Source organism: Loxodonta africana, chromosome 4, assembly GCF_030014295.1.
Source record: "Loxodonta africana isolate mLoxAfr1 chromosome 4, mLoxAfr1.hap2, whole genome shotgun sequence".
Lineage (NCBI taxonomy): Eukaryota > Metazoa > Chordata > Mammalia > Proboscidea > Elephantidae > Loxodonta > Loxodonta africana.
The window spans coordinates 183,480,605-183,506,200 of record NC_087345.1 but is presented as its reverse complement, the minus strand read 5'-3'; the positions used below and the strand labels follow the sequence as shown (position 1 = coordinate 183,506,200).

Sequence of the window (25,596 nt, the reverse complement as noted above, 5' to 3'; positions counted from 1 at the left end):
CATCATAGGTGTTCAACTTCCAGGATGGGTACGTCGTGATTGGGCTGCGGGTAGAGCCAGCGCAGAGCTAGTCACGTGGGGGGAGGGCAGAAGTGGGGGGAGCCAAGGCAGAAGGAGGAGGAGGAGGGAGGGGGGAGAGGCTGGCAGAAGAGCTTTGAATAGGGAAGTTTTGCAGGGGTTACGTTTGCAGTCAGTTCAGTGTTTGCAAATATTGTGTAGGTTCCTGAGCAAGTCTCGGTGATCCAGGAGAATCCGAATTTGAGGCGTCTAATTGCTGTGCAATTGAGTTTGCATGAAACTTTCACCTCCTCTGCAGGAATTGACTCTTGTGATTTCGGGAGAGAGTTTTCCATCTCTCTGACTACAGACCACACACCTCCCTATTTTTACAACAGAATTGACTTTATTTTCCAACCCGACATGGATGTACTCCCAATGTGCAGCATCTTCCAGGAACTCCAGATTGTGCATGAAACGGGTTACTTCTCAGCTTTACCGTCCCTGGAAGAATATTGGCAACAGGTAAATAGGGATTTTGATATACAAGGCGCTGAGTTAAAAAAATGCCCAGTGTCCCGGTACACCGAGGGAGGAGTGGATGGAGGAAAAAATTAAGATTGTGTGTGATTGGAGGTGTATTATTTATTTTTTTATTGTTTGGGTAATTTTTAAAATGAAGGTAATTAGGTTTTAAATTTAGTTGTAATGCCTCTGGTTCCGAAGGCGCTTGAAACGGCTTTTACAACCTGAAGCGGAGTTGTCATTTAAGTAAAGCGGGGCGACGATTCTTCGTCCCCGGAGTGTTTTTGCCGTTTTGGATCTTCTAAACAGCAACCACCGGAGTGGAACGCCAAACTCCAGCCTTGCTGTCGCTCGATCCCGTACCGAGCGAGCCGTTGGCAGAAGTTTTGTGCCTGTACCTGGTCCAGACTCCACAGCTGGATCTTGTCATATGAACTTGCGTTTACTGGCAAGGGATTTTTTTTTTTTAAGGGATTTTGTTTTTGTTTTGGTGTTTGTACATGTGCGTTTTAAATTTAAAATTTTGCCAGTGAAAAAAGACATCGGCTCTTTTTTCCTATGTCATTTCCAATTTCTTTTCCCTTGTCGGAATCCCTAAGATTTGCCAAAATCTGGCCTTATTTTTCTTACCTGCTTCTCTTGTTGACCAGAAAAAAAAAAAAATGTTTGCACAACCAGTGACTTGTCAATCATATGACAATGAGCCTGCCCTAATTGCTTCAAGTCTTAGTTTGGGAAGAACCTCGGTTTCCGGCATTTTAGCAGAACTGGATTTTTGGGCGTTGGAAATTTAAGAAACTTAAATTCTTAACCTCTTTGAATCTGTAGGATTGCTGGAGGGGAGAGGCACCCTGACACTTGTCCCATTGTCTTTAAAAAGATATAAGGAGGGTTTGGTGTGTTTTGTGCTGTTTGCTTTTTGTCACCAAGTGAATTACCAGCTCAGATACATTCTGGTAGTTTCAAAGCCTGGAGAGCTTTGAAGGCAGATGAAATGCGAAGTGTTGCAGCCTTCACATGCCTGCTTAATTGTTCACAATCCCCTCCTGCCTTACTTACCCTTCCCCTCCCCCCTTTTTCCTCCCCAAAGAAGCCGCTCCATAGTACGTGATTGAAATTGATCTAAGTAGTTTCCTTCAGGCATTTGGGATTTGGGCAAACAGCCAGACTTGGCTCCTGGTTGCCTTCAGAGGCATTTAAACTCACTGAGAGCTTCCTTCTGGTCCCTAATGCTCACTACATAATGGAGATTTTAAATTAGCCAGATTATTAAAGTTTAACAAGATCTCAATAAATGTCCTTTCCTTTTTCTATGGAACATCGATAAAATATATTGCTGTCTCTTTTCAGAATACGTTAGCGTGCGTTGCAACTCCAATGTCTAATTTGAGGTGTAAAGAGAAAACAATTATTTTTTCTCCCCCTTGCTTGCTCACACTTGATATGTGACTAGTGAGGAAGGGGGAATAATACCGACGATATTATGAGAGGGCACACCGCGAAGAGTGAGCTCTTTGGGTAGGTTGTGCTGAAAGCCAGGAAGGTTATCTGTCCTGAAAATGATTTGCTTAGAAGGGCAGAGTTTGTTGTAGACATTTACATGTGTGGAATTGCCAGTCGTGTAGACAACCTTATATGGACATACAGGCAACTAATCCTGGTGGAAATGAGGGAAGAAGTCATTTAATCCTAAAATGTTTCCTACCATTTTTCTTTTCCAGTGGCTAGAAAGTTTGAAATGGTGGGGAGAGGGGATGCTGATCTCGGCAGTTGTAGCTTCTTGAAAGGTTGGTTGTGGGGGCTGGGGAGGGGGCCCACTCTCTACATGACTCACTGCATGTATATTTGAACCGAGTAGTTTCTTGGCCTTTGGTCAGAATTTCAAAAGGAAGTCTCCTTTGGCATTGCGTGAAAGAAATAGAGTGATGACTCATGCAGTTGTACTCTTGGCCAGTAGATAAAGTTCTTGTTCATTGTGGGACTCCCAGCAGGGCCATGGAGTAATTTCCCCTTTTACATCCTTTACAATAGCATATGGCCATTCTGGAATGATTTCTCCACTCTTGCTGTTAGAGTGCCTTGTTTTTCTCTGACCACTGTAGAAGTCATTAAAGTTTGGTGGTTGTGCATGGCCCTGCACTTGGAAATGGCATCCTTTGAAAGCCTCTTAGGTCTCTGATCTACAGGAAATGGGTGGTTTATCTGCCCTCCACTGATGTCCCTGAGTACAGATTGTCAGCTAGCTGCTGTCTTGTGCCAGTGTTGTATTGTGCTGTCAGCTCTGTTTCAAGGGAGTCTGTCAGACCACATTGTGTGCAGGGCTGTCTTTCTGTCCTGTGGTATGAATATGTGTCAGCACGTGAAGGGTGAATGGCTTTGACTTTCTTTAATAAAGATGGTTCTTGAGAATGTCAGATAATCTGGTTAAACCTGTTGGGGGTGAATGTGTGTGCGGCTGGCTTTCTTTGTGTGGTTTACGGGAAACTCATTAGAAACGTCAACACTGGTAACTATAACAAAAACTGGCTCAGAGAGCATCACTCATTTTGGTCGTGAGTCCAGTATTTGAAAAGCCGAGGGAGGTCTCACCCTCTGTTTTTTTTCTTTTGAATCCTTACCCGTAATTCCTAGAAACAAATTTCTTCTAACTTGGAGAAAGACAGCTATCCTTAATTATAAAAGGTTTTCCACCCGCAGTGGCCCCACAACAGCCCATTTGTTCTTTCATTCCTGCATGTGCTTGCAAATTTGCTCCGGGTTCCATTTTCAGCAGTTGTAACCCTCACGTCCCTTTTTTTTGGCTTCTTTTCCACAGACCTGCCTGGAATTGGAACGTTATCTCCAGAGCGAACCCTGCTACGTATCAGCATCAGAAATCAAATTTGACAGCCAGGAAGATCTGTGGACCAAAATCATTCTGGCTCGAGAGAAAAAGGAGGAATCTGAACTGAAGATTTCTTCTAGTCCTCAAGAGGACACTCTCATCAGCCCGAGTTTGAGTTACAATTTGGAGACCAACAGCTTGAATTCGGATGTCAGCAGCGAATCATCTGATAGCTCGGAAGAACTTTCACCCACTACTAAGTTTACCTCCGACCCGATAGGCGAAGTTTTAGTCAGTTCAGGAAACCTGAGCTCCTCAGTCACTTCCACTCCTCCTTCTTCTCCAGAACTGAGCAGAGAACCTTCTCAGCTGTGGAATTGTATACCCGGGGAATTGCATTCCCCGGGTAAAATTCGTAGTGGGACTGTGGGAAAGCCTGGTGACAAGGGCAGTGGCGACGCCTCCCCGGATGGCAGGAGGAGAGTCCATCGGTGCCACTTCAATGGCTGCAGAAAAGTTTACACCAAAAGCTCCCATTTGAAAGCACACCAGCGCACTCATACAGGTCAGTAACCTCTTGTGTACCCAAGGGGTCGGGACCGCAGGGGCTGAATACCCCAGCGGTGGTGGTGGCGTGTCATTGAATTCCACAAGCCCTGGGTGAGAGCCCAGAGCTCTGAATGATGCCGTCACAGCAGAGCCTTCCCAGTATTCACAGCCTCACTTCCTCATTCTTTCCACAAAGGAACTGGATCTTTTTGGAGTATAGAGTAGAATCTTAAAGACTGGACATTTGTGCTGGATGAATGGTTAACACTTGCAGATTAAACAAACAAGAAGCTAAATCATATTCTCCATCTACACTCATACCTTCCACCCTCCCCAGCAATCCAGCTTATTAGGGGCTTATTTTACCCGTGCAGCCATTTTCCACGGATAATGTTATCGTGAGGTGTCATTAATTTTTCTGAACTGAAACTCAAGGGGTCAGGAGAGACAGTTTGTAGGTGATGTGGCGCTCGCCTCTGTTTACAGTGAGTTCGAGGGCTGAGCAGGACTGACCTGACGTACGCTGCAAGAAGCAGTATTGATCAGGGGCTCTTTATTGAGAATTTCTCTGTGCATGCAGCCTTTGTTTTTTAATTCCACTTATAAGGCAATCTTAACGGATTACTACAACATCGATAAGTTCAATTTTAAAATACCATGGCAGTCTCCAGGATAGCTGGTTAAGAACCACAGAAATTTTAGAGTTGGGAAGGATGTCAGAGGTCAACTCATTCAGACTCTTGTCTTACAAATAATGAAAGTAGATCCCCATGGGATCAAGTCAGGGCCACACAGGTTGATGGCAGAGCTGAGATTAGGACCTGGGGATTCTGAAAACCAGGCCAGTGTCTGTCCCAACGTCACATTCTATGATTGGTTTTTGAAATTTTTTATATTCTCTGGTGGCACTTTTATTAAATTTATATTTGTAATTTGACTCGGAAAAAAAATTCATTTGGTCATTTGATTGCCATTTAGAAAGTAATTCGAAGCCCTTGGAGTGGGGTTTCATGGAAACTCATAGCTCCAGTTTTGGAGAAATGTAGAAAGTCCCAGAAATGTAGAAATGTACAAAGACTCATTCCACAGGGAAGTGAGTAAGGAAGAAAATAAGTACTTGAGAGAAACAGTTTCCATGGAGAAAGCAATAAAACCATGCCCTTGACAAGGTTGTTGTTCCAGCAGGCTGACGCATCACCTCGGAAGTATTTCACCCATCTGAGTAATTGTCATTCTTATGAGTTCACTTTGATTGCAGTAACGTGGCTTTTGCCAAACCTGGGGTCACTACTACAGCACTTAGAGAACTGAGGCCAGGTCAGGAAGGAGCTCCTGTTGGTCACCCTACTACCATGAGATAGGACCTTTACTCAAGTGTGGAATGAATTCTGGGGGCCTCTCAGACCTGGAACTTGTAAATGAATTGATTTGCATACTGCTGCTTACCCACTGTTGTTGTGATACCCAGATCCCCTCACTGTTTGGTTTCAGTGAAGTCATGGTGAATGTGTCATGTGCTTTCTTTGTAGGAGAAAAGCCTTACAGATGCTCATGGGAAGGATGCGAGTGGCGCTTTGCAAGAAGTGATGAGTTAACCAGACACTTCAGAAAGCACACTGGTGCCAAGCCTTTTAAGTGTTCTCACTGTGACAGGTATGTGAGTAAGGTCTGAGCTCGCAGAGAGGCGTAGGTACACAGCTGTACGATAACCAGAGTAGAAGACATGTAGTGAAGGTTGAAAGGCAGGCTTTCCCCCCTGTACTTGATTGACCTTTCTTTTTCAAATCTAAGACTTTTTTTTTTTTTTTAAGTCAGATACACAAGTTTTCCAAATTAGGAGGTATTGTACCACATGTGCATGGGAATAAAATAATCTCTTCTAAAAACTTTTTGAAGATTGCCCTTCAACAGTTTCAACATTTGAAGATTCATGTTCTCCTAAGGACCCAGCAACTGCTGGTTTAAGACCTTCTTTAATTTCTAATTCCTAAATTGAAATTTCCTGTCCCTGAAACACTTTGTGATGAATCAGAGAAGACTCCCAGCTTTCTTTTCAATGGGGAGTAAGGGTTGGTCATACAGGGAAGTGAGGCAGTTAGCCCTAAAGCAAAGTGAGCCATGTCCACCTAACTTCCTGCATTCTTACATCCTCTTGCAGGTGTTTCTCCAGGTCTGATCACCTGGCCCTTCACATGAAGAGACACCTCTGAGAGAGCAGAGAGGCGAATGCTGTGGGCTAAAAGGCGTCAAGGCTGAGACCCAGCCTTGGAAGGAGGGAGGGATGCGTGTTCCAGCCAAAGCATGCCATTTTGCGCCCTACCCAGTTGCCTCCAGGACCTCTCCTTGGAAGGTCTATCGAGGGCTAAAGGTCATGTAAGAAGCGGCATAGCAACCATGGTGCATGATGTTTGGGTGATCCTGGACTCGTCACTGGTACCTAACCTTCTGAGTGGCTCCTAAGCCTTTGCCGTGAGCATGTGCACTGAGAATGTTAATGGGTGGGTTGACTGTATGTTGAGGATCTATTACTGATTGTATGATGAGGCCAACTTTTTTTCCTTGTGGTAGTGGAACTACAAGAGACAGAAAAAAAGGAGTTTGTATGTTTTGTGTGTAAGAAGTATACCATGAGATGAGATGACCACCAATCATTTCCGGGGTGGGGGGTGGGGAGGGTGGTATCTGCACCTTAGAAAAAAACAAAAAACACAAAAAAAGAAGGACAAATATGGAGGGCGGGGTTGGGCAGTCAGGACCCCTGAGTGGCGAGTGGGTGTGGGGAGGGGGAGCCCCTCTCTGGTGTGAGAGGAGCTTTTGGTGTCTGGTGCAGCTATTGAACGTGCAATGTGTCAAGTAGCTTGTTTTACTTGCTACAGAGCTCATTTGTAATCCATTGTATAAGCTGTGTATTTACAGATATAACACAATTATAACTTCTCCTTATAATACAAAAGTAATGCATGGTTCTGGGGAACTTGATGCTTTTCCATTTTCAATCAGGACTGCAATTCTGATTCCAGTTAATGAGCAGCTAAGATTGAATTTGTCTGATACGGTGATTCCTAGCCATCTTGGCCTGGCAATACACAAATTTTGTTTCCCCTTTCAATTTTGTAACACTGCCCTTCCAGAAAGGTGTTGCGTAGCCTAGAATTATTTTTTACATGATTGTGAATTTGAATTATCTTTTTGGAGAATTTTGTGATGCCATTTGAAGAAATCGGACCCGTGTTGGGGTATCAGGAAGCCAGGTTGGGAATTGCTGGTCTAATGTTACATTAGATGAAGAACCTAAAATTTTCCTCAGTTGGGTGGATGAAACCACTAAAAGCTTAGAAACTGTTTTTCTCATGCAGCTAAGTTTCTCTTATTTATGCCTCGAGGACTAATTTCTGGTGTTTTAGCTGTTAATGCACTGTTGACCTTAATAATGGTGCCTTATGCAAGTGACCCCTTATGTGCGGGGGTCTTATACAGGGGTATGGGTGATGCATGCTTAATTAAGGCTCTTTTCTCACCTGGCATTGTACTGTATCAATGTATAATACAGAAAAAAAAAAAATCCTTTTAAGGTCCTCCTTCACAAAGACAAATAGAGAGATGAGAACTCCCTTGACATGTCAGTATTTGTTTGATATTTTAGCCAACATGACTGTCACTGTTACAACGGAAAACATGTCATAGTGGAAAAATCTGACCAACTCTGCCACCGTGAGACTGTCACACAGACCTTGCACAACAATTGTATAGAAAACACACCCAGCTGTATTTAATATGTACCATTTGCACACATATTAAAGATACAGAAGTATAAAAAAAAAAAAAACAATGCTTAAATATTTGCTTCAAAGGCACAAGTTTCACATATCTATCTAGTTATCTGTTGGCAATACAGAAAGTATACTACTTTTTGTAAAAAGTGGGCGGAATTCTTGTGTATGTATATTTGTGTGTATAGTATGTGTATGTGTGTATATATATAAATATATATATAGATAATATATAAATATTTTTTTTAAGGAGAAACTAGAATGTTTAGCTAGAAAATTCCACAGCCTGTGAATATTTCAAAATGGCCATAAAGGAGGTAAAATGAAAACTATAATTTTTATAGCGGCTTTACCTTTAATGATTTGCTGAAGACGTTTTTGGCTTAACATCTATTCCAGGCTGTTGACTTTGGTGTTATCATCATGGGCATGTCTGGAATAGGATACCTTTGGCCATTAAAAATGGCACAGACAGAATACCGGCACACTAGTTGGACTCAAACACACTAAGGTTTTGATTTTGAATTTCAGCCTTATTAGAAGATCTAACCTAACAGTAAGCTAATTACAGGGATTCTTTTTTAGAACACTTTTTATGCAGATGAAGCTATTTTTTTCCAGCATGTAGAGTCTCCCAGTTTTTGAAACGAGTAATTTCCCCAGATTGGCATACCGCAGCATGGGCAGCTGGTATTTCATCCAGCTGTTGGCTTGTGGGTGTGGATCTTTATATATATATATATACACACACATATATATATATACACATATATGAGTCTGGCTGTGCTGGTATTTTGTTTGATCTTCCTGGAAACGAGCAATGATTAAAGCTCCCAATACTGGTTTTTTATCTGGTCGAAGGTATACATTGACCTAAATAACTCATTCCATTTCACTTAGGGGGAAAATGCACTTTTCTTTTGGCAATTCCAAATCCAGGCATTTGATTTGCTGGGTTTTGGAAAACTCCTTTTTTGGCATGCTGTGTGCTTCGCCATAACAATTCCATGAAGCAAGAAGGTAAACAAAAGGAAAAAAAAAAAAAACAAAACTTGCACTGGCTTGTCTGTCTCACTTACGAAATAGCATCAGAGTTGTTTGAATGGGTGGGGCTGGGTGCCATGTATGTCAATCCCTGTAATTTTCATAATAAGCAAGTACATTCTGTTCAGGTGATAACTGAGCCTCAATCAAGCAGAAACTTTTTGCTTGAAATTAAAAAAAAAAAAATTTCTATTAGTGAAATTTCTTTGTTTTGTTTTGTTTTTTTTTTTTTTCTTTTTTTTGGAAGCACCCTGTTATCTAAAGAATCTTTGTAAGATTTTTGTAAAATTTTGTTTTACAAGATTTTATTTGAAATTGTTTTTTGCAAGATTGTTATATTTCTGTATGAATGTATTTTTTATGGGAATAACATAAAAGAATTCTTATCAGCATCTTGAGTCTGGTTGCTTTTGGGGGGGTTGTGGAGACAAATTCCTGCTGGACTAATCACCTGGGAAACAGCTGCTGTGTGACACCGAGCCAGCTGTTTGCCTGTGTCAGGTAGCTCTTCCTCTCAACATACCCCCAGCCCAGTCCTAGAATCCAGAGGGAAAGGAGTCTGACATGCATGGCTCTCAAGGAAATGCATTAAACATCTCTTCTCCAAAGACTGACAAAAACAACAGCCAGGCTTTGGGCCACAGCAAGAAAATGCTTGCTGTTTATTATCTTCCTGTCACTCAAACTAGAGAAGTCCATCAGAGGCAGCCACACAATGAGAAACTCCATCTCATCCCTTTCTCTGTTACTCCTCCAGCAGTTTTCAGCAGCCTTGTTCCTGTTAGGCAATAACAGCAGAGCCTTTCTTCAGCCACCTGGCCACACACACCTTGCTTAAGATAGCACGGGGGGGGGGGCGGGGGGTGGTGGAGACAATGGCGGAAGGAAGCCAGACCTGCAAACTGTTCCCACGGTCTTCTGGGCCCAGCCTGCCGTAGCCCCACAGCCTTCACTGGCTAGCTTAGTAAAGTAGGGCAGGAAGCAAAAGGTCGTGTATATTATCACAAGATGACTTTGTATCTTCGTTTTTATTTTATTTTTTCTTTTAAGCCAAGCCAGTGTATAAAAGGTAGAGTTTGAAAATAAAGTAGGCAGCTTTTTGTTTTTGAGAAGAATTTCTAAATGAGTAGCTTTAGAGCTTAGTTTCAGTTTTAATTTACTGTGTGGATTAGTGGGAACTGGTCCATCTATCCATTAGAGGTATATTTTCATTTTATATTAAGCTAATAAGTAGTAATAGGGTAAAATCAATGGGTGCTTTCTGGAAGAAGGGTACTTATGGGGAAAAAAAGGTCAAAGGGAATGAGTTAACATTGTTCCTAGTTTGACTACAAAGGAAAATTCATTATTCGAAATAAGTGCTCACTACTTTTCTTCAGAGTAGAATTTGCGGTTCTCTTAATTTGCTGAATTTGATAGTTGCTTTGAATTTTATAATTGGGAGGGGACGCTTAAATGCATTACAGATTAGGGATTCTAAGTGATTTTCTCTCTATAAGTGCAGTAAAAAAGATATCAGCAATTTGAAAGGCGTGGTGTGGGAGGGTGCAGGAAGCAGATTAAATTTTTGCCAAGATTCATGAGTGTGTTGTGTTCCGAACACATGTCAGGGTGACTAATAGTTGAATTGGCCTGACTGTACAGTCTAAGTAAAGGATTGGTAATGCATTCCCTGCTGCTCTGAAGACTTGACCACTTTGTCATGCAAGGACTATGCCGACCAGCTAAGTTATGTTCAAATAAGGCTGCTGTGAGGACTGTTGTACAAGGAATAAGCTGCAAACCAATGATATTTATAGAAGTATAAAAAGTTTCAATCTGCAAAACAAATTTTTTGAAACCTGGCTAAAAAGAAACATTCTAGTTCTAACTAGCTGTGTGATTTTGGACAATTTGCTTAACTGCCCTGGGCCTCAATTTTCTTACTGCTAAAATAGTTTGGGCTAGGTCACATGTATCCAGCATTTTATATAGCACTGGAATTCTGTGGTCTGTGAGTACAGGGTGGACTTGACATTACATGTTCCCTGTCTTCAAAATGCCCTAGCTCAGACCTAGAAAGCATTCTCTCGTGCTACAGTAGGAAGTCTCGTTGAAGGTAATTGGACTAACTTAGAATGGAAAACGAAAAGTTTTCAAAGTGCTCTTTGCCCCTTTAATTATAGTTAAGTTATTCAGGCATTTGGTTCTTCATAACACACCAGTTTTTATTAAAAAAAAAAAAAAAAATCTTTGAAAAATGCTTTGTAGCCATAGTAGATTCAAAGTCTCCCACGTTTCCCAAGTTCCACCAATCTCATTCCATCATTCAGAGTTGACCTGTGTATGCAAAGGGCAAAGTAGGCAGGTGAATAAAGGTTCTTGCCTTTATATATTTTAACTGCTGTAGAGAAAGAAAACAGCTTTCTGACAGCCACAGTGAGCTATTTTTAAACATCCTTCCTCCCCAAACTGCATTATTTCCCTCCCTAAATTTGGTGAGGAGGAGGAGGAGGAAGATAGCTTCTACCCCTTGTGCCATAACCAGGAATTGTGTAGGCAACGTATGGGTATGCCGTACTTAGAACAGTACTGCATCCGGTAGATCTTATCCCCATTTCACAGGTGAGGAAACTGAGGCTTGTTGAGGCCAAGCCACTTTGCTGAGGTCACTCAGTTAGACAGCAGCAGGCTCAGCATTCCACGGAAATCTCTGGCACCAAAGACTGTGGATTTAATCACCACCCTTCACTGCCTTCTAGCTGGCCCAACCTCTCATGAGAAGCTTCTAATGATTTTATAGGATTCACAAAATGACTTCACGTTTATGAAATGAAAAGAGAACTTGCTTACCATCCAAAGGCACTAGAACTATAAAATGTGGTGCAATCCTGAAGAAGCAAAAGTAACCATTTTGAATTGTTTTCCAGATATGAGACAGATGGCACATATTTATTTTTAATGTGTAAGAAGATAGAGAAAGCAATTGGAGATGTGACACCCTGCACTAATTGGCAAGAATCACCTAATGTACATAGTTAAGGCACAAAGAGAGGAAAATTAGGTCCATGCATCACACAAATGAGGCAATACAACAACGTGTGTTTAACTAGATTTATTTTCTACAAGGTCTTTTCTGTTTCGTTCTAAGTAATTTTAATGAGGATTCTCTAAACGTCTGTGAATGAAGAGAGACAAAGAAGAAAACAAATCTGGGTACCACATGTCCTGATAGAAGCCAAACGGGTCTGAGTAGTCACACCAGAATCTTCAATAAAAAATACATTTAACTAAAATGTACATTATCGCTTGTTAGTCCCTCCGAACTCCAGTTGGTAAACCTTGCACTCACGTCCCTTTATATAATCTGTGCAAAAAAAAAAAAAAAAAGGCAGATCACGTGACCACTGGAATTGTTCCTTAAATTTAGAGCCCCCCATCGAACTCTGCCATGAGCAAGCAGTTAATAACTGTCTGAAAATTTAGGTGCTTTGACGTGGAGGAACTCATCATGCCACATATCACCATTTTCATCAGGTTTGCGCTTTGGAGATCACAAAGCACAGTTCCCAGTGACTTGGCTCTGCCAGCTCAGCATAGCTGTGTTCCCCTGGCTTTCTAAGTTTCACATCACCACGTTGCGTTTCGTTGTGCAAGCTCTGCCTCCGAACGTGCGGGCTCTCCAACGACAAGCACTGGCTTTATCAATTAACTCACTACAAAGGCAGGCAGCGTTAGTCAGGTGGTGCTTTTCTATTTGTGTTGGTGAGGAGATGAGAAAGTGGTAGAACCACTGGCCAGGTAAGATAGTGGAGAAGTGGGCTGGTTGTGTAGCTTCCCTTTCAGGCAGGAATCTGAAAAATTCTTCACTCTCTCTCCATCTTCACCCTAAAGTATGTTATGTATTTATGAGCTCAAAAGCTTGAGCAAGCCAGTTTACCCTGCCACAGAAGTATGTGTGTGTTCACGTTAAGTTAAAAATTTTAACTCTTTGTAGTAAAATTGCCTTTGGGCAAAATTCAACTATCTGAATCATTTAGTTAAATTAAAGAGAACATTAGTGTTAGCTACAGATTTCCAACACTAAACTATTTTAAACACAGAATCCGATTTTAAATATTTGTCTTTTATCACGCCTTGTCAGAAGACTGAGACAAGGTTAAAGGAGCTTCTTGAAGACTTGTTGGGCAAGATGTCATTACAAAATCCAGCATTTCCAAGTTGCTTTCACAGCAATAGCCCTTAGATTTGAAAAGACGGAAGTCCCTGGGTAGTGCGAATGGTTAATCAGCTTAGCGGCTGACAGAAATGTTGGAGATTTGAGTCCACCCAGAGGCACCTCAGAAGAAAGGCCTGGCCATCTACTTCCAAAAAATCAGCCACTGAAAACACTACGAAATACGGTTCTACTCTGACATGCGCAGGGTCACCAGTGGTCAAAATCGACCCAACAGCAACTGTTTTTTTGTTCTGAAGGAAGTTGCATGGAAACATTGCTGAGCAGCAGTGCACGAGGATGGTTTAACAGGGCAGGGTGCCTGTCTTTTGGGAATTCCCAATTTGTGATGCAACTCCACCCTCAAGGTGCAAGTATGTCAAGAGGAGAAAACTATGGGAACAGATTCCAGTCATATTCTCTACCTTGCTGGAAAGGTTGATGAGATTTAAGAGGGGAAGGTGTGCCAGCAGCTCCTGGCTCAACATTAATCAGTCATGCTCGACCCACGAGCTTACCGTGCTTAGGTAATCAGGAGTGCTGCCATTTAAGGGTAAGTGCATTCTATTGACCAACCGGGATGGCTTCTGAAAACCAGACATCTGTACAAGAAAGTGAGAAATTTGCTTCCCAAGCACCTTGCAACCCTTTTCTTTAAGTTGTTGGTTTCCTTGGATACTTTTCACAGTGACACAACTTAGTAGTTACTTTTGTTTGTTTCTTTAAGGAAATTTCTAAGACTTTTATTTGCACATTTACTCTATTATGCTTTAGGGACTCAATGGTGAGCAAACGCCTAAGTGGCATCTTCCCACATGGAACTTACAAGTAAAAGACCTCACTCATTTCTGGCTTTGCTATCCTTACTTAAGCTCTTTGGGTTTTGCTTTTCTTATCTGTGAAACGGGAATGATGATGATTCTTGACCCTCAGGATTGTGGACAATTGGAGGTAAGGTATGTAAGGACCTCCTACGTGGCCTGGTACATAACACATGGCCGATAGTTGGTGAGTAGTAGTATTGTTGTGTGCTTGATATTTATTTCTTAACCAGGAAAATAATTCTTGCTAATCCTAATCACTTTATTTCAAAATTGATTTTTTTTTTAAAATTAGCATTAGGAAAAATTCATTCATCATTCGTTTCCACAACATAATTTTCCAGTAAGTTCAGTGAAGGCCAAGCTTACAATATTATGTTGTATTTTTATGATCAATAGTTCCCCTTTGCAATGCTTAGTGTGCTACTGAAATCTTGCAGGAAGGAAGTTCGGCAAGTCTTTGAGTAAAACGCCTTCCTGTCAAAAGCTGTGAACATACTGACCAATGGCAGGATTGAATTGACCAATAGATTCAGTGAGTTGAATTCACTGTGGTTTTGACCAAGGACGAAGAACCCAGAAGTCTCCTTTGCTACTGCAGTTTTCATGAGTGGCCGAACCCTGAGGTTGATCCAATTTTTCTGAATCAGGACTCAGCTTAAAACACCACTAAACAGATATCTCTTCATGCTCTTCTGAGGTTATTACGTTATTAACTTATTACATTCTTTCCAGTTAAAAGAATTCCATAGGTGGAGTACCTCCTATATCACAAGGTATTAGCCTCAGTATTAGAAACCAATTTAACCTGGCATCGGTTCTATCCAATTAAAAGTCTTATGCTGACATAAGAATGTTGGTTGGTTGATTTTTGTTGTTGTTCTGTTTTTAATTGCTTAATTTTTGATTGTTGGTTTTCACCGCCCTTTTTCCTATTTAGCATAACTTCTATGGACATGCATTCTATGCCTTCATTTTCCTTAAAAATAAAAACCAGTTGCCATTGAGTCAATCCTGATTCATGGCAACCCCAAGTCTTTCAGAGCAGAACTGCACTTCACAGGGTTTTCAACAGCTGTGACCTCTTGGAAGTAGATAGCCAGGCATTTCTTCCCAGGTACCTCTGAGTGGATTCAAATCACAACCTTCTGGTTAGTAGCCAAATGCTTGCCTGAGCGTTTAACCATTTGTAACATAAGATCTAAGCACTCAAGTTGATCCTGATGCTGATGGCCATACTTTGAGTAACAGAGTTGACAAATGTATACATGATGGTTACCTTTATTTGAGTCCCATGATTGCCCCGTGGTAAGCAAGGCAGTCACTATTATTCACATTTTGCAAAGGAGGAAATTGAGGCACAATTAACTGACACAATCAATGAGAGACAGAGCCGGAGGTACTGCCCAACCCACCTCTTCCCGCTACAGTAATATACTGTGTTTAGCTCTCTTATTAATTTCTCAAATTAGATGCCACCAAAGTGGCAAGTGCCCATGCAAGAAAGTAGCAGAAGCAAATCTCTATATTCTAGTGTCCTCTGTTCTTGCCTCAAGTTAACCTTTCAACCTACCCACAACTGAACTCCAGGTCAACTAGTGCTGAGGCTCCTCATGCAGTGTCCACATTTCATTTATTCAACAAATACTAAGTCCCTACTATGTGACAGGAACTGTACTGGAAACCTCTCTATCACTTCTTGAGTGGTGGCTACTGGGAACCATAAGATCTAGTCTGACATACTGTCTCTAACCTTCTCTTCAAGTCTTAGCTTACATACTGATCTCTTCCAAGAAGACATCCAGACCACTCCTGCCCTCAGGGAGTTTACCTGAGCTTCTGTCCTTTGATTTTTATTTGCTCCTTATTTGATACTTTGTGTGAGACATCTTTAACATTTGTTTATCTTTTGGACTGCATGAGTTAGAGACCCAGTCCTCTAGAAGCAAAGCTTGTGTGTTGGCATCACCGGCAAACAATTGCAGTGCTGTGTACAAAGTAGCTGCCTCAGTCACTGCTTTCCGGTTTTGACAATGATGATGGTGTGATGTTTTGCTTTATGTATATATCCATGGTATCTACTACTTCATTGGGATTAGGTCAGATAAGGAGTCATCATAGCCACTCATTCTGACAATAGGTCACACTCTTTACTGCGTCAGAATTATGCCTGTTGTAAACACTCCCTGCATTGAGCACTTACACAAGCACTTCCCAGGTTACCAAAAAGAGGTGGGGTTCTTGAAGCTGTGAATGGGTGTTTGAGTCAGACATACGTAGATTCTGACATTATCTGGTCTTCAGATTAGTAGTGGAGTTGGGGGGTATTTGCGATTTAGGGCAAAAAAAAAAAAAAAAGAGAGAAAAGAATTATGCCAGAGAGATTAAGTGGCCAGAGGACTGTTCCTACTTCTGGATAAGTGTTGGCGTTTCTACTACCAAATACTGCACAACTTACAAACAAAATTTGATTTAATTTCTAATATGCTGTGGTTGAACAGTAGTGAAAGAATTTCTGATATAGCCTTCTAAGGCATAATGGCATTTTAGAAGTGGATGGAAAAAGCCCTGTAAGGGTCAGCTCCATCATTCCTTCCCAGAGTATCCTTCTCAGGCCCCCTCAGTCTGGAGTATTTGCTTCTTCTCCGGGCTCTCTTCTTTACAGCCCTTTACCAAGTGTCCTGCTGTTGTTTACTCTCCTCTCTCCTTTCTCAGAGTGTAAATTCCCGAGGACAGAGAACCGTGTATGTATTTTTAAATCTCTGAATCCTCAGCACCTATTTCTAATCTAGGTGTTCCATGAATGTTTGTTGTTTGAATGAATGAGTAACTCTGCTTATTTTCTACTTCACTCCTTCTACTAACAGCTGCATACGTTAACTTTAAGAACCACCTATAAATAAAACCCAACAACTCATTTGGCCCAGAGTACTAGATCCTGTATTAGTTTTCTAGGGTTGCTGTAACAAAGTACCACAAACTGGATGACTTAAAACAACAGAAATGTATTGTCTCACAGTTCGTGAAGCCATAAATCCCAAATCAAGTGTCTCTCTGAAGGTGCTAGGGGAAGATCCTTCCTTGCCTCTTTCAGCTTCTGGTGGCTTCTGGCAATCCTTGGCGTTCCTTGCTTTGTAAATTCATCACTGCAATCTCTGCTTCATTCTTCACACAGCCGTCTTCCCTCTGTGCCTCTGTTTCTCTGTGTCTTGTCTCCTATTTTTATAAGGACACCAGTCATATTGGGCCAGGGCTCATTCTACTCCAGTATGACCTCAAGTTAACTTAAAATTTCTTCAAAGACTCTATTTCCAAACAAGGTCACATTTACAAGTACCTGGAGTTAGTACTTCAACATATTCAAACCATTACAGATCTCTTCCCTGATAAATTTGATTGAATGGACTTACAAAAGACAAAGTATCCATTTTATGTTTTATTTTTTTCCCTTCTGTTTTTTATCCTTAGATGGACCAGGCGAAGTTATTGAAAAGACGGAGAGGTTGAAGTCTAGAGGACAATGATCAGGGAAATGTAAAAGCTTGTCAACTAATTTCTGAATAATGAAAAGTTATTGTTTGCCAGCCAGTCAATACTGACTTAGAACGACCCTATAGGACAGAGTAGAACTGTCCCATAGAGTTTCTTAGGCTGTAATTTTTACATGAGTAGATTGCCAGATCTTCTCTCCCACGAAGCCCCGGTGGATTCAAACAGCTAACATTTTGGCTAGCTGCCAAACACTTAACCATTGTGAAACCAGGCCTCCTAATAAAAACTTGTTGTGAATGCTGGCGAATTGGTTCCGGACCCTATGTACAAGAGAACGAAACACTGCCTGATCCTGCTCCATCCTCACAATCATTGTTATGCTTGAGCCTTTTGGTGCACTGTGTCATTCCATCCATGTGTCATTCCATCTTGTTGAGGGTCTTCCTCTTTTTCACTGGCCCTCTACTTTACCAAGCATGATGTCCTTTTCCAGGGACTAATCCCCCCCGATAATGTGTCCAAAGTGTGTGAGATGAAGTCTTGTCATCCTTGCTTCAAAGGAGCATTCTGGCTGGACTTCTTCCAAGACAGATTTATTCATTCTTTTGGCAGTCCATGGTATGCTTAATATTCTTTGTCAACACTGTAATTCAAAGACATCGATTCTTCTTCAGTCTTCCTTATTCATTGCCCAACTTTCGTATGCATATAAGGCGATTGACCAGGCACAACTTAGTCTTTAAAGGGCCATCTTTGTTTTTAACACTTTAAAGAGGTCTTTTGCAGTAGATTTGCTCAATGCAATGCCTCATGTGATTTCCTGACTGCTGCTTCCATGGGTGTAAATTGTGGATCCAAGTAAAATGAAGTCCTCGACAACTTCGATCTTTTCTCTACTTATCATGATGTTGCTACGAGGTCCAGCTGTGAGGGTTTTCATTTTCTTCATGCTGAGGTGTAATCCATACTGAAGGCTGTAGTCTTTGAACTTCATCAGGAAGTCCTTCAAGTCCTCTTCACTTTCAGCAAGCAAGGTTGTGTCATCTGTATAATGCAGAGTGTTAATGAGTCTTCCTCCAATCCTGATGCCCCGTTCTTCTTCGTATAGTCCAGCTTCTTGGATCATTAACTCAGCATACAGATTGAATAAGTACATTGAAAGGATACAAACCTGATGCATACCTTCCTGACTTTAAACCATGCAGTATCACTTTATTCTGCTCAAAGGACTACCTCTTAATCTATGCACAGATTCCTCATGATAAAAAAAAAAAAAACAATTAAGTGTTTTAGAATTCATATTCTTCATAATGTTATCCATAATTTGTTGTGATCCACACAGTCAAATGTCTTTGCATAGTCAGGTAAACATACATCTTTCTGGTATTCACTGCTTTCAGCCAGGATCCATCTGACATCAGCAATGATATCCTTCCTTCCATGTGCTCTTCTGAAGCTGGTTTGAGTTTCTAGCAGTTCCCTGTTGCACTGCTTCAACAGCTTTTAAATGATCTTCAGCAAAAGGTTAGTTACTTGTGATATTAATGATACTGTTTGATAATTTCTACATTCGGTTGGATCATATCTCTTTGGAATAGGCATAAATATGAATCTTTTCCAGTCAGTTGGCCAGGTAGCTGGCTTCCAAATTTCTTGGCATAGAAGAGTAAGCACCTCTAGTGCTGCACCCCTCTGTTAAAACATCTCAGTTGGTATTCCGTCAATTCCTACAGCCTTGTTTTTCGCCAATGTCTTCAGTGCAGCTTGGACTTCTTCCTTCAGCACCATCAGTTCTTGATCACATGCTACCCCCTGAAATGACTGAATGTCAACCAAATCTTTTGGTGAAGTGACTGTGTGTAATCCTTCCATCTTCTTTTGATGCTTCCTGTGTTGTTCAGTATTTTGCCCATAGAATCCTTCACTGTTACAGCTTGAGGTTTGAATTTTTTCTTCAGTTCTTTCAGCTTGAGAAATGCTGAGCGTGTTCTTCCCTTTTGGTTTTATAATAATTATAATGTCATTATAGTACTTTACATTGTCTTCCCAAGCTGCCCTTTGAAACCTTCTATTTACTTCTTTTACTTCATCATTTTTTTGGTCAGGTTAGCTACTAGATGTTCAAGAGCAAGTTTCAGATTCTCTTCTGACATCCATTTTGGTCTTCTCTTTCTTTTTAATGACCTTTTGCTTTCTTGGTGTATGATGTCCTTGATGTCATTCCGCAACTCGTCTGGCTTTCTTTCAGTCATTAGTGCTAAATGCAGCGAATCTATTCCTAAGATGGTCTCTAAATTCAGGTGGGATATACTTTGGCTCTCATGGACTTGTTCTAATTTTCTTCAGCTTCAACTTGAACTTGAATAGGAGCAATTGATCATCTGTTCTGCAGTCGGTCCCTGGTCTTCTTCTGACTGATGATATTGAACTTTTCTATCATCTCTTTCCACAAATGTAGTTGATTTTATTCCTGTGTTTTCCATTCGGAGAAGTCCACGTGTATAGTCGATGCTTATGTTGTTGAAAAGAGGTATTTTCAATGAAGAAGTTGTTGGTCTTGCAAAATTCTATCATGCAATCTCTGGCATCATTTCTATCAGCAAGGGCATATTTTCCAACTTCAGATCCTTCTTTGTTTCTAACTTTCGCATTCCAATCACCAGTAATTAGCAATGAATCCTGATTGCATGTTTGATCAAAATCAGACTGCGGAATTTGGTAAAATCTTTAATTTCTTCATCTTTGGCCTTAGTGGTTAATGCATAAATTGAATAACGATCGTATTAACTGGTCTTCCTTGTAAGTGTATGGATATTATCATATCATTGTTGTACTTCAGGATAGACCTTGAAATTTTTAATTTTTTTTTTTAATGATGACTACAAGGCCTTAGTCATCTAGTATTGCTATAATAGAAATACCACAAATGGATGGCTTTAACAAAGAGAAATTTATTCTCTCACAGTCTAATAGGTTACAAGTCCAAATTCAGAGCGTTGGCTCCAGGGGCAGGCTTTCTCTCTGTCGGCTCTGGAGGAAGGTTCTTGTCCTCAGTCTTCCCCTGACTGAGGAGCTTCTCAAGTGCAGGGACCCCATGTCCAAAGGACAGCTCCTGGTGCTGCTTTCTTGGTGGTATGAGGTCCCCCACTCTCTGCTTGCTTCCCTTTCCTTTTATTTCTTGAGAGATTAAAGTTGGTGTAGGCCCCAGCCCAGGGAAACTCACTTTACATTGGATCAGGGAGGTGACCTGAGTAGGGGTGGTGTTACAATCCCACCCTAATCCTCTCAACATAAAATTACAATTACAAAATGGAGGACAACCACAGATGACCTAAACAAGTTGATACACAGATTTTTGGGGGGACACAATTCAATCCATGACAATGCCACTCCTCTTCAAGTTGTCATTCCTGGCTTAGTAGACCGCATGATTGTCCCATTCAAAATGGCCAACACCAGTCCATTTCAACTCACTAATGCCTAGGATATGGATGTTTATGCATTCTATTTCATTTTTGACAATTTCTAATTTTCCTAGATTCACCCATCGTACATTCCACGTTCCAATTATGAATGGATGTTTGTGTTAACTTCTCATTTTGTGTTGTACCACATCAGTAAATGAAGATCCCGAAAGTTTGACTCCATTTATGTCATTAAGGTTGACTTTACTTTGAGGAGACAGCTGTTCCCCAGTCATCTTTTGAATGCCTTCCAACTTGTGGGGCTCATCTTCCGGCGCTATATCAGACAATGTTCCGCTGCTATTCATAAAGTTTTCACTGGCTGGCATTTGAGTACTGGTGGCATAGCTTCCAACATCACAGCAACAAGGAAACCCCCACAGTAGGACAAACTGACAGATGCGTGACAGAAAGTAAAAATTTAGCAATGGCTATATCCATCTGGGCAATACTCACTATATGAGTTCTCTTTCAACTTTATGTTAAAAAAAAATGAAAAAAAACTTTCACCCCAAATCCAGAAATAATTTTTTATTTGAGTGTTTCAGAAAGAGCCAAATACGTCTGAAAGTAGCTTACTCAGGGAAATGAAAGTTAAACTTTATCAAAGCAGGTTCTGAGCTTGTCATTAAAATTTAAACAATCAAGTTTTTTGACACACTGCATCTAAACTAAAAGTAAAACATTTTAAATTCTGGATATGAATCTCCTGCAAGTGAGGGATAAATTGGGAGTTCCCAAGTGACTAGTTAAAATGTTTATAGATCCCAAACTGCCTCTTTTACAAAGTGCTTCTTCTTTTTTTTTTTTGGCTTCTTATTTGAAAGTCATTTGAAAGTTATTTTACTGCATTAAAACAGAGTGGTCGTCATTTTCAAGGTCAAATGGATTGTTAAACAGTCACTACTTATTATGTACTCATTTTACTCAGGACATGGCAAAGTACATGTAATCTTTTTCTAGTTAAAGGTAATGTGACTCAGTGAGTGAGGCGGAAAAAATTGAGTAAAATCCCCTACCTTACTCTATCTGCAGGATCAAAGGCAGGCTGCTTAAGCTCTCTGGGTCTGTTTTCTCATCTATATTGTGGAATACTCTCAGGGGGCTGTTGCAAGTATTAAATGAGAAATTTATGTGAATATGCGTGATATCCTGATACTTGTTGTTGTTAGGTGCCATCGAGTCGGCTCCGACTCATAGCAACCCTATGCACGACAGAACGAAACACAGCCCGGTCCTGTGCCATCCTTACAATCATTGTTATGCTTGGACCCATTGTTGCAGCCACTGTGTCAATCCACCTCGTTGAGGGTCTTCCTCTCTTCCACTGTCCCTGTACTCTGGCAAGCATGATGTCCTTCTTCAGAGACTGATCCCTCCTGACAACACGTCCAAAGTATGTAAGATGCAGTCTCGCCATCCTTGCTTCTAAGGAGCATTCTGGTTGTACTTCCAAGACAGATTTATTCATTCTTCTGGCAGTCCATGGTATACTCAATATTCTTTGCCAACACCACAGTTCAAAGGCGTCAATTCTTCTTCGGTCTTCCTTATTCATTGGCCAGTTTTCACATGCATATGATGCGATTGAAAATACCATGGCTTGGGTCAGGCGCACCTTAGTCTTCAAGGTGAAATCTTTGCTCTTCAACACTTTAAAGAGGTCCTTTGCAACAGATTTGCCCAATGCAATGCATCTTTTGATTTCTTGACTGCTGTTTCTATGGCTGTTGATTGTGGATCCAAGTAAAATGAAATCCTTGACAGCTTCAATCTTTTCTCCGTTTATCATGATGTTGCTCATTGGTCCAATTGCGAGGATTTTTGTTTTCTTTATGTTGAGGTGCAATCCATACTGAAGGCTGTGGTCTTTGGTCTTCATTAGTAAGTGCTTCAAGTCCTTTTCACTTTCAGCGAGCAAGGTTGTGTCATCTGCATAATGCAGGTTGTTAATGAGTCTTCCTCCAATTCTGATGGCCCCTTCTTCTTCACAGAGTTTAGCTTCTCATATTATTTGCTCAGCATACAGATTGAATAGGTATGGTGAAAGAATACAACCCTGACATACACCTTTCCTGACTTTAAACCAATCAGTATCCCCTTGTTCTGTCCGAACAACTGCCTCTTGACCTATGTAAAGGTTCCTCATGAGCACAATTAAGTGTTCTGGAATTCCCATTCTTAGCAATGTTGTCCATAATTTGTTATAATCCACACAGTCAAATGCCTTTACATAGTCAATAAAACACGGGTAAACATCCTTCTGGTATTCTCTGCTTTCAGCCAGGATCCATCTGACATCAGCAGTGATATCCCTGGTTCTACATCCTCTTCTGAAACCAGCCTGAATTTCTGGCAGTTCCCTGTCAATATACTGCTGCAGCCATTTTTTGAATGATCTTCAGCAAAATTTTGCTTGGGTGTGATATTAATGATATCTTTCTATAATTTCTACATTCGGTTAGATCACCTTTCTTGGGAATAGGCATAAATATGGATCTCTTCCAGTCAGTTGGCCAGGAAGCTGTCTTCCATATTTCTTGGCATAGACGAGTGAGCACCTCCAGTGCTGCATCTGTTTGTTGAAACATCTCAATTGATATTCCATCAATTCCTGGAGCCTTGTTTTTCGCCAATGCCTTCAGAGCAGCTTAGGCTTCTTCCTTCAGTACCGTTGGTTCCTGATCATACGCTACTTCTTGAAATGGCTGAACATCAACTAATTCTTTTTGGTATAATGACTGTGTATTCCTTCCATCTTCTTTGGATGCTTCCTGTGTCATTTAGTATTTTTATGCAAATAATGTGCACCTTCTACATGTTTTTGCCAACTGCACTTTCCCCCCAGCGGTGTTTTCCTAAGCATGTTATGCTAATGTTTATGTTATTTTACTGTTTTACCAAACCAGGAAAACAAAACCCATTGCCCTGGGTCTGATTCTCAGTGACCCTATAGAACAGAGTAGAATTGCCCCAAAGGATTTCCAAGTAGCAGCTGGTAGATGTGAACTTCAGATCTTTTGGTTAGCCTCCTGAGCTCTTAACCACTTCACTACCAGGGAAAATTGGCATAGCGGTGCTTACAAAAATACCTTGTGAAGTGAGGGCGTGGTTGGCAAATAAATGTAGAAGGCCTAAGTTATTTGTGTAAACGCCTAATAAATATGTCTCTCGACTTTTCTCCAAGTTGCTAACTTAAAGGCAAGTTGCTTTTGTCTTAAGTCCCTTGGTTAGAAACTGTTTTCTCACGTGCCACAATTCTTATATCAACTATTTTCCATTCAATCAATTTTTTGAGATCAGTCCAAGGGAAATATCTTTCAGGATATTGCAGCAACAAGCCAAATGACCTGGAGCCTGATGCTTGGGCTCGAGCTCCATTTTTTAATAGTAGCTGTGTGTCTTTGGCTACCACACTCTCTCTACCACTCTGAGCTAAAAAGTCCCGCCTTGTAAAATTCCTAAGGTTGGTGTCCCACTGTAAAGAGATAATATATGAAAAAACAGACAAACAAAATGATTGTCTTGACTCTGACTTACGGCAACCACGTGAGTGTTAGAACATAACTGTGCTCCATGAGGGGTTTTCAATGGCTGACTTTTCACCAGGCCTTTCTTCTTCTTCTTTTCTTTTTCTTCTGATGCACCTTTGGATAGACTCAAATCTCTAACCTTTTGGTTAGCAGTTAGGGGCATTAATCACTTACACGCTCAAGGGACTCTAACGCCTGTAAAAACACTGTTATTAAAAATAAATTCTAAGAAAAAAACCAAACTATAAAAATCTTAAATAGTTCATGATACAAGCGAGTCTCCACATAATAGCTGCTTTAATAAACAAAATTTTACAAACTCAGTAAAACAACCACAAAAATAAACAACACATAATAAAGTAAACATGCAAAAACTTAAGACATGAGAAAAAAAATTAGGGTTGTATCATACAGTTAATTATAGCAAAAAATTCAGAATAGTTTTGTTGCTGTTTTTAAACACAATTTAGTTTTAAATTATAGCATTTGATATTAAAACAAACTACTATTTTTTACTACAAAATAAATTGCACAGTTTTGAAAAGTCATTACAAAATAAGATTACTGAATTGTTTTCAAAGTTATTCTGTCAATGACTAAATGACTCCCCATCCCTCCCACCCTTCCAAGGCCCAAATCATCATCTACACCCTCCCTGAAGTCTAGCCGATGCTTCTAGGCTGCTGTCTGTACCAAAGGCTAAAGCTGCGTCTGTTGACAATGAACCACATCACTGACAGATGACGATGACGATGGATGCTGAGAGTCACGAATCACACTGGCACCTGGGCTGAAGGAGAGGGCTACCCTATACAACTCCATTTTCATCCCTCTGCTCTAAGTCCACAGCTTCTGTGTCTATCAAGTCGTTCCTATGTTCTTTGACAGGTAAAATCATGGTCAAATATGATACTGCTGTTGCTTTTTGACCTCTCTCTCCTTCAGTTTTCTCATTTTTAAAGTCAGGGATAATAATAGTAAACTTGCTGAGTCATTATTAGTATTAGAAATAATGTATGTAAGGAGCTTCAGATAGGATCCATGACTGCGGTGGCTGGTGCACATAATATTGCACTGGGATTTGGATTTTTATTTTAATTTCTCCTTTATAAAACAGGAATAGTAAAAAAAAAAAAAGGGAAAAAACAACCCTCTGTAGTGTGCTTATATGGATCCAGAGGACTAACAAATATGGAAACACTGAGTAAATCAAAAGCAGCCCGTACAGATGTTGCTGTCATACTCAGTATGACAGGAGCCTTTAACTGTCCTTAGAATGTGCCTGTACTTTGCCATCCATGCTCGTGGCTCGCTGAATCCCAGTAGTTTACCGTGAAAAATGCCAGACAGAAGTTGGGTTTGCTGTATTTGGCCGTGAAGGT

At 40.8% G+C, this 25,596-nt stretch overlaps 1 protein-coding gene and 1 long non-coding RNA gene across 2 annotated transcripts in view; both read left to right on the top strand.

Annotated features, from left to right (window-relative positions):
* The first annotated feature begins 151 nt into the window (after positions 1 to 151).
* KLF6 (KLF transcription factor 6) lies at positions 152 to 8,748 on the top strand. Its single transcript, XM_010590607.3, has 4 exons — positions 152 to 522; positions 3,338 to 3,911; positions 5,425 to 5,548; positions 6,054 to 8,748. Exons 1-4 carry the CDS (start codon positions 421 to 423, stop codon positions 6,103 to 6,105), a joined length of 852 nt encoding a protein of 283 aa, XP_010588909.1. The 5' UTR covers positions 152 to 420; the 3' UTR covers positions 6,106 to 8,748.
* Positions 8,749 to 9,584: 836 nt separating this feature from the next.
* LOC135231280 (uncharacterized) overlaps positions 9,585 to 25,596 on the top strand; it is a 30,359-nt gene continuing 14,347 nt past the window's right edge. Inside the window, exon 1 of the long non-coding RNA XR_010321972.1 lies at positions 9,585 to 25,102. This is a non-coding gene — a long non-coding RNA (uncharacterized LOC135231280). The remainder of the gene's footprint in view (positions 25,103 to 25,596) is intronic.

Bases quoted from the DNA above. Each gene is read 5' to 3' on its own strand.
- KLF6 (XM_010590607.3), top strand. From the start codon at position 421: ATGGATGTACTCCCAATGTGCAGCATCTTCCAGGAACTCCAGATTGTG. The intron at 523-3,337 runs GTAAATAGGGAT...TCTTTTCCACAG, and splicing joins TGGAAGAATATTGGCAACAG to ACCTGCCTGGAATTGGAACG. The intron at 3,912-5,424 runs GTCAGTAACCTC...CTTTCTTTGTAG, and splicing joins ACACCAGCGCACTCATACAG to GAGAAAAGCCTTACAGATGC.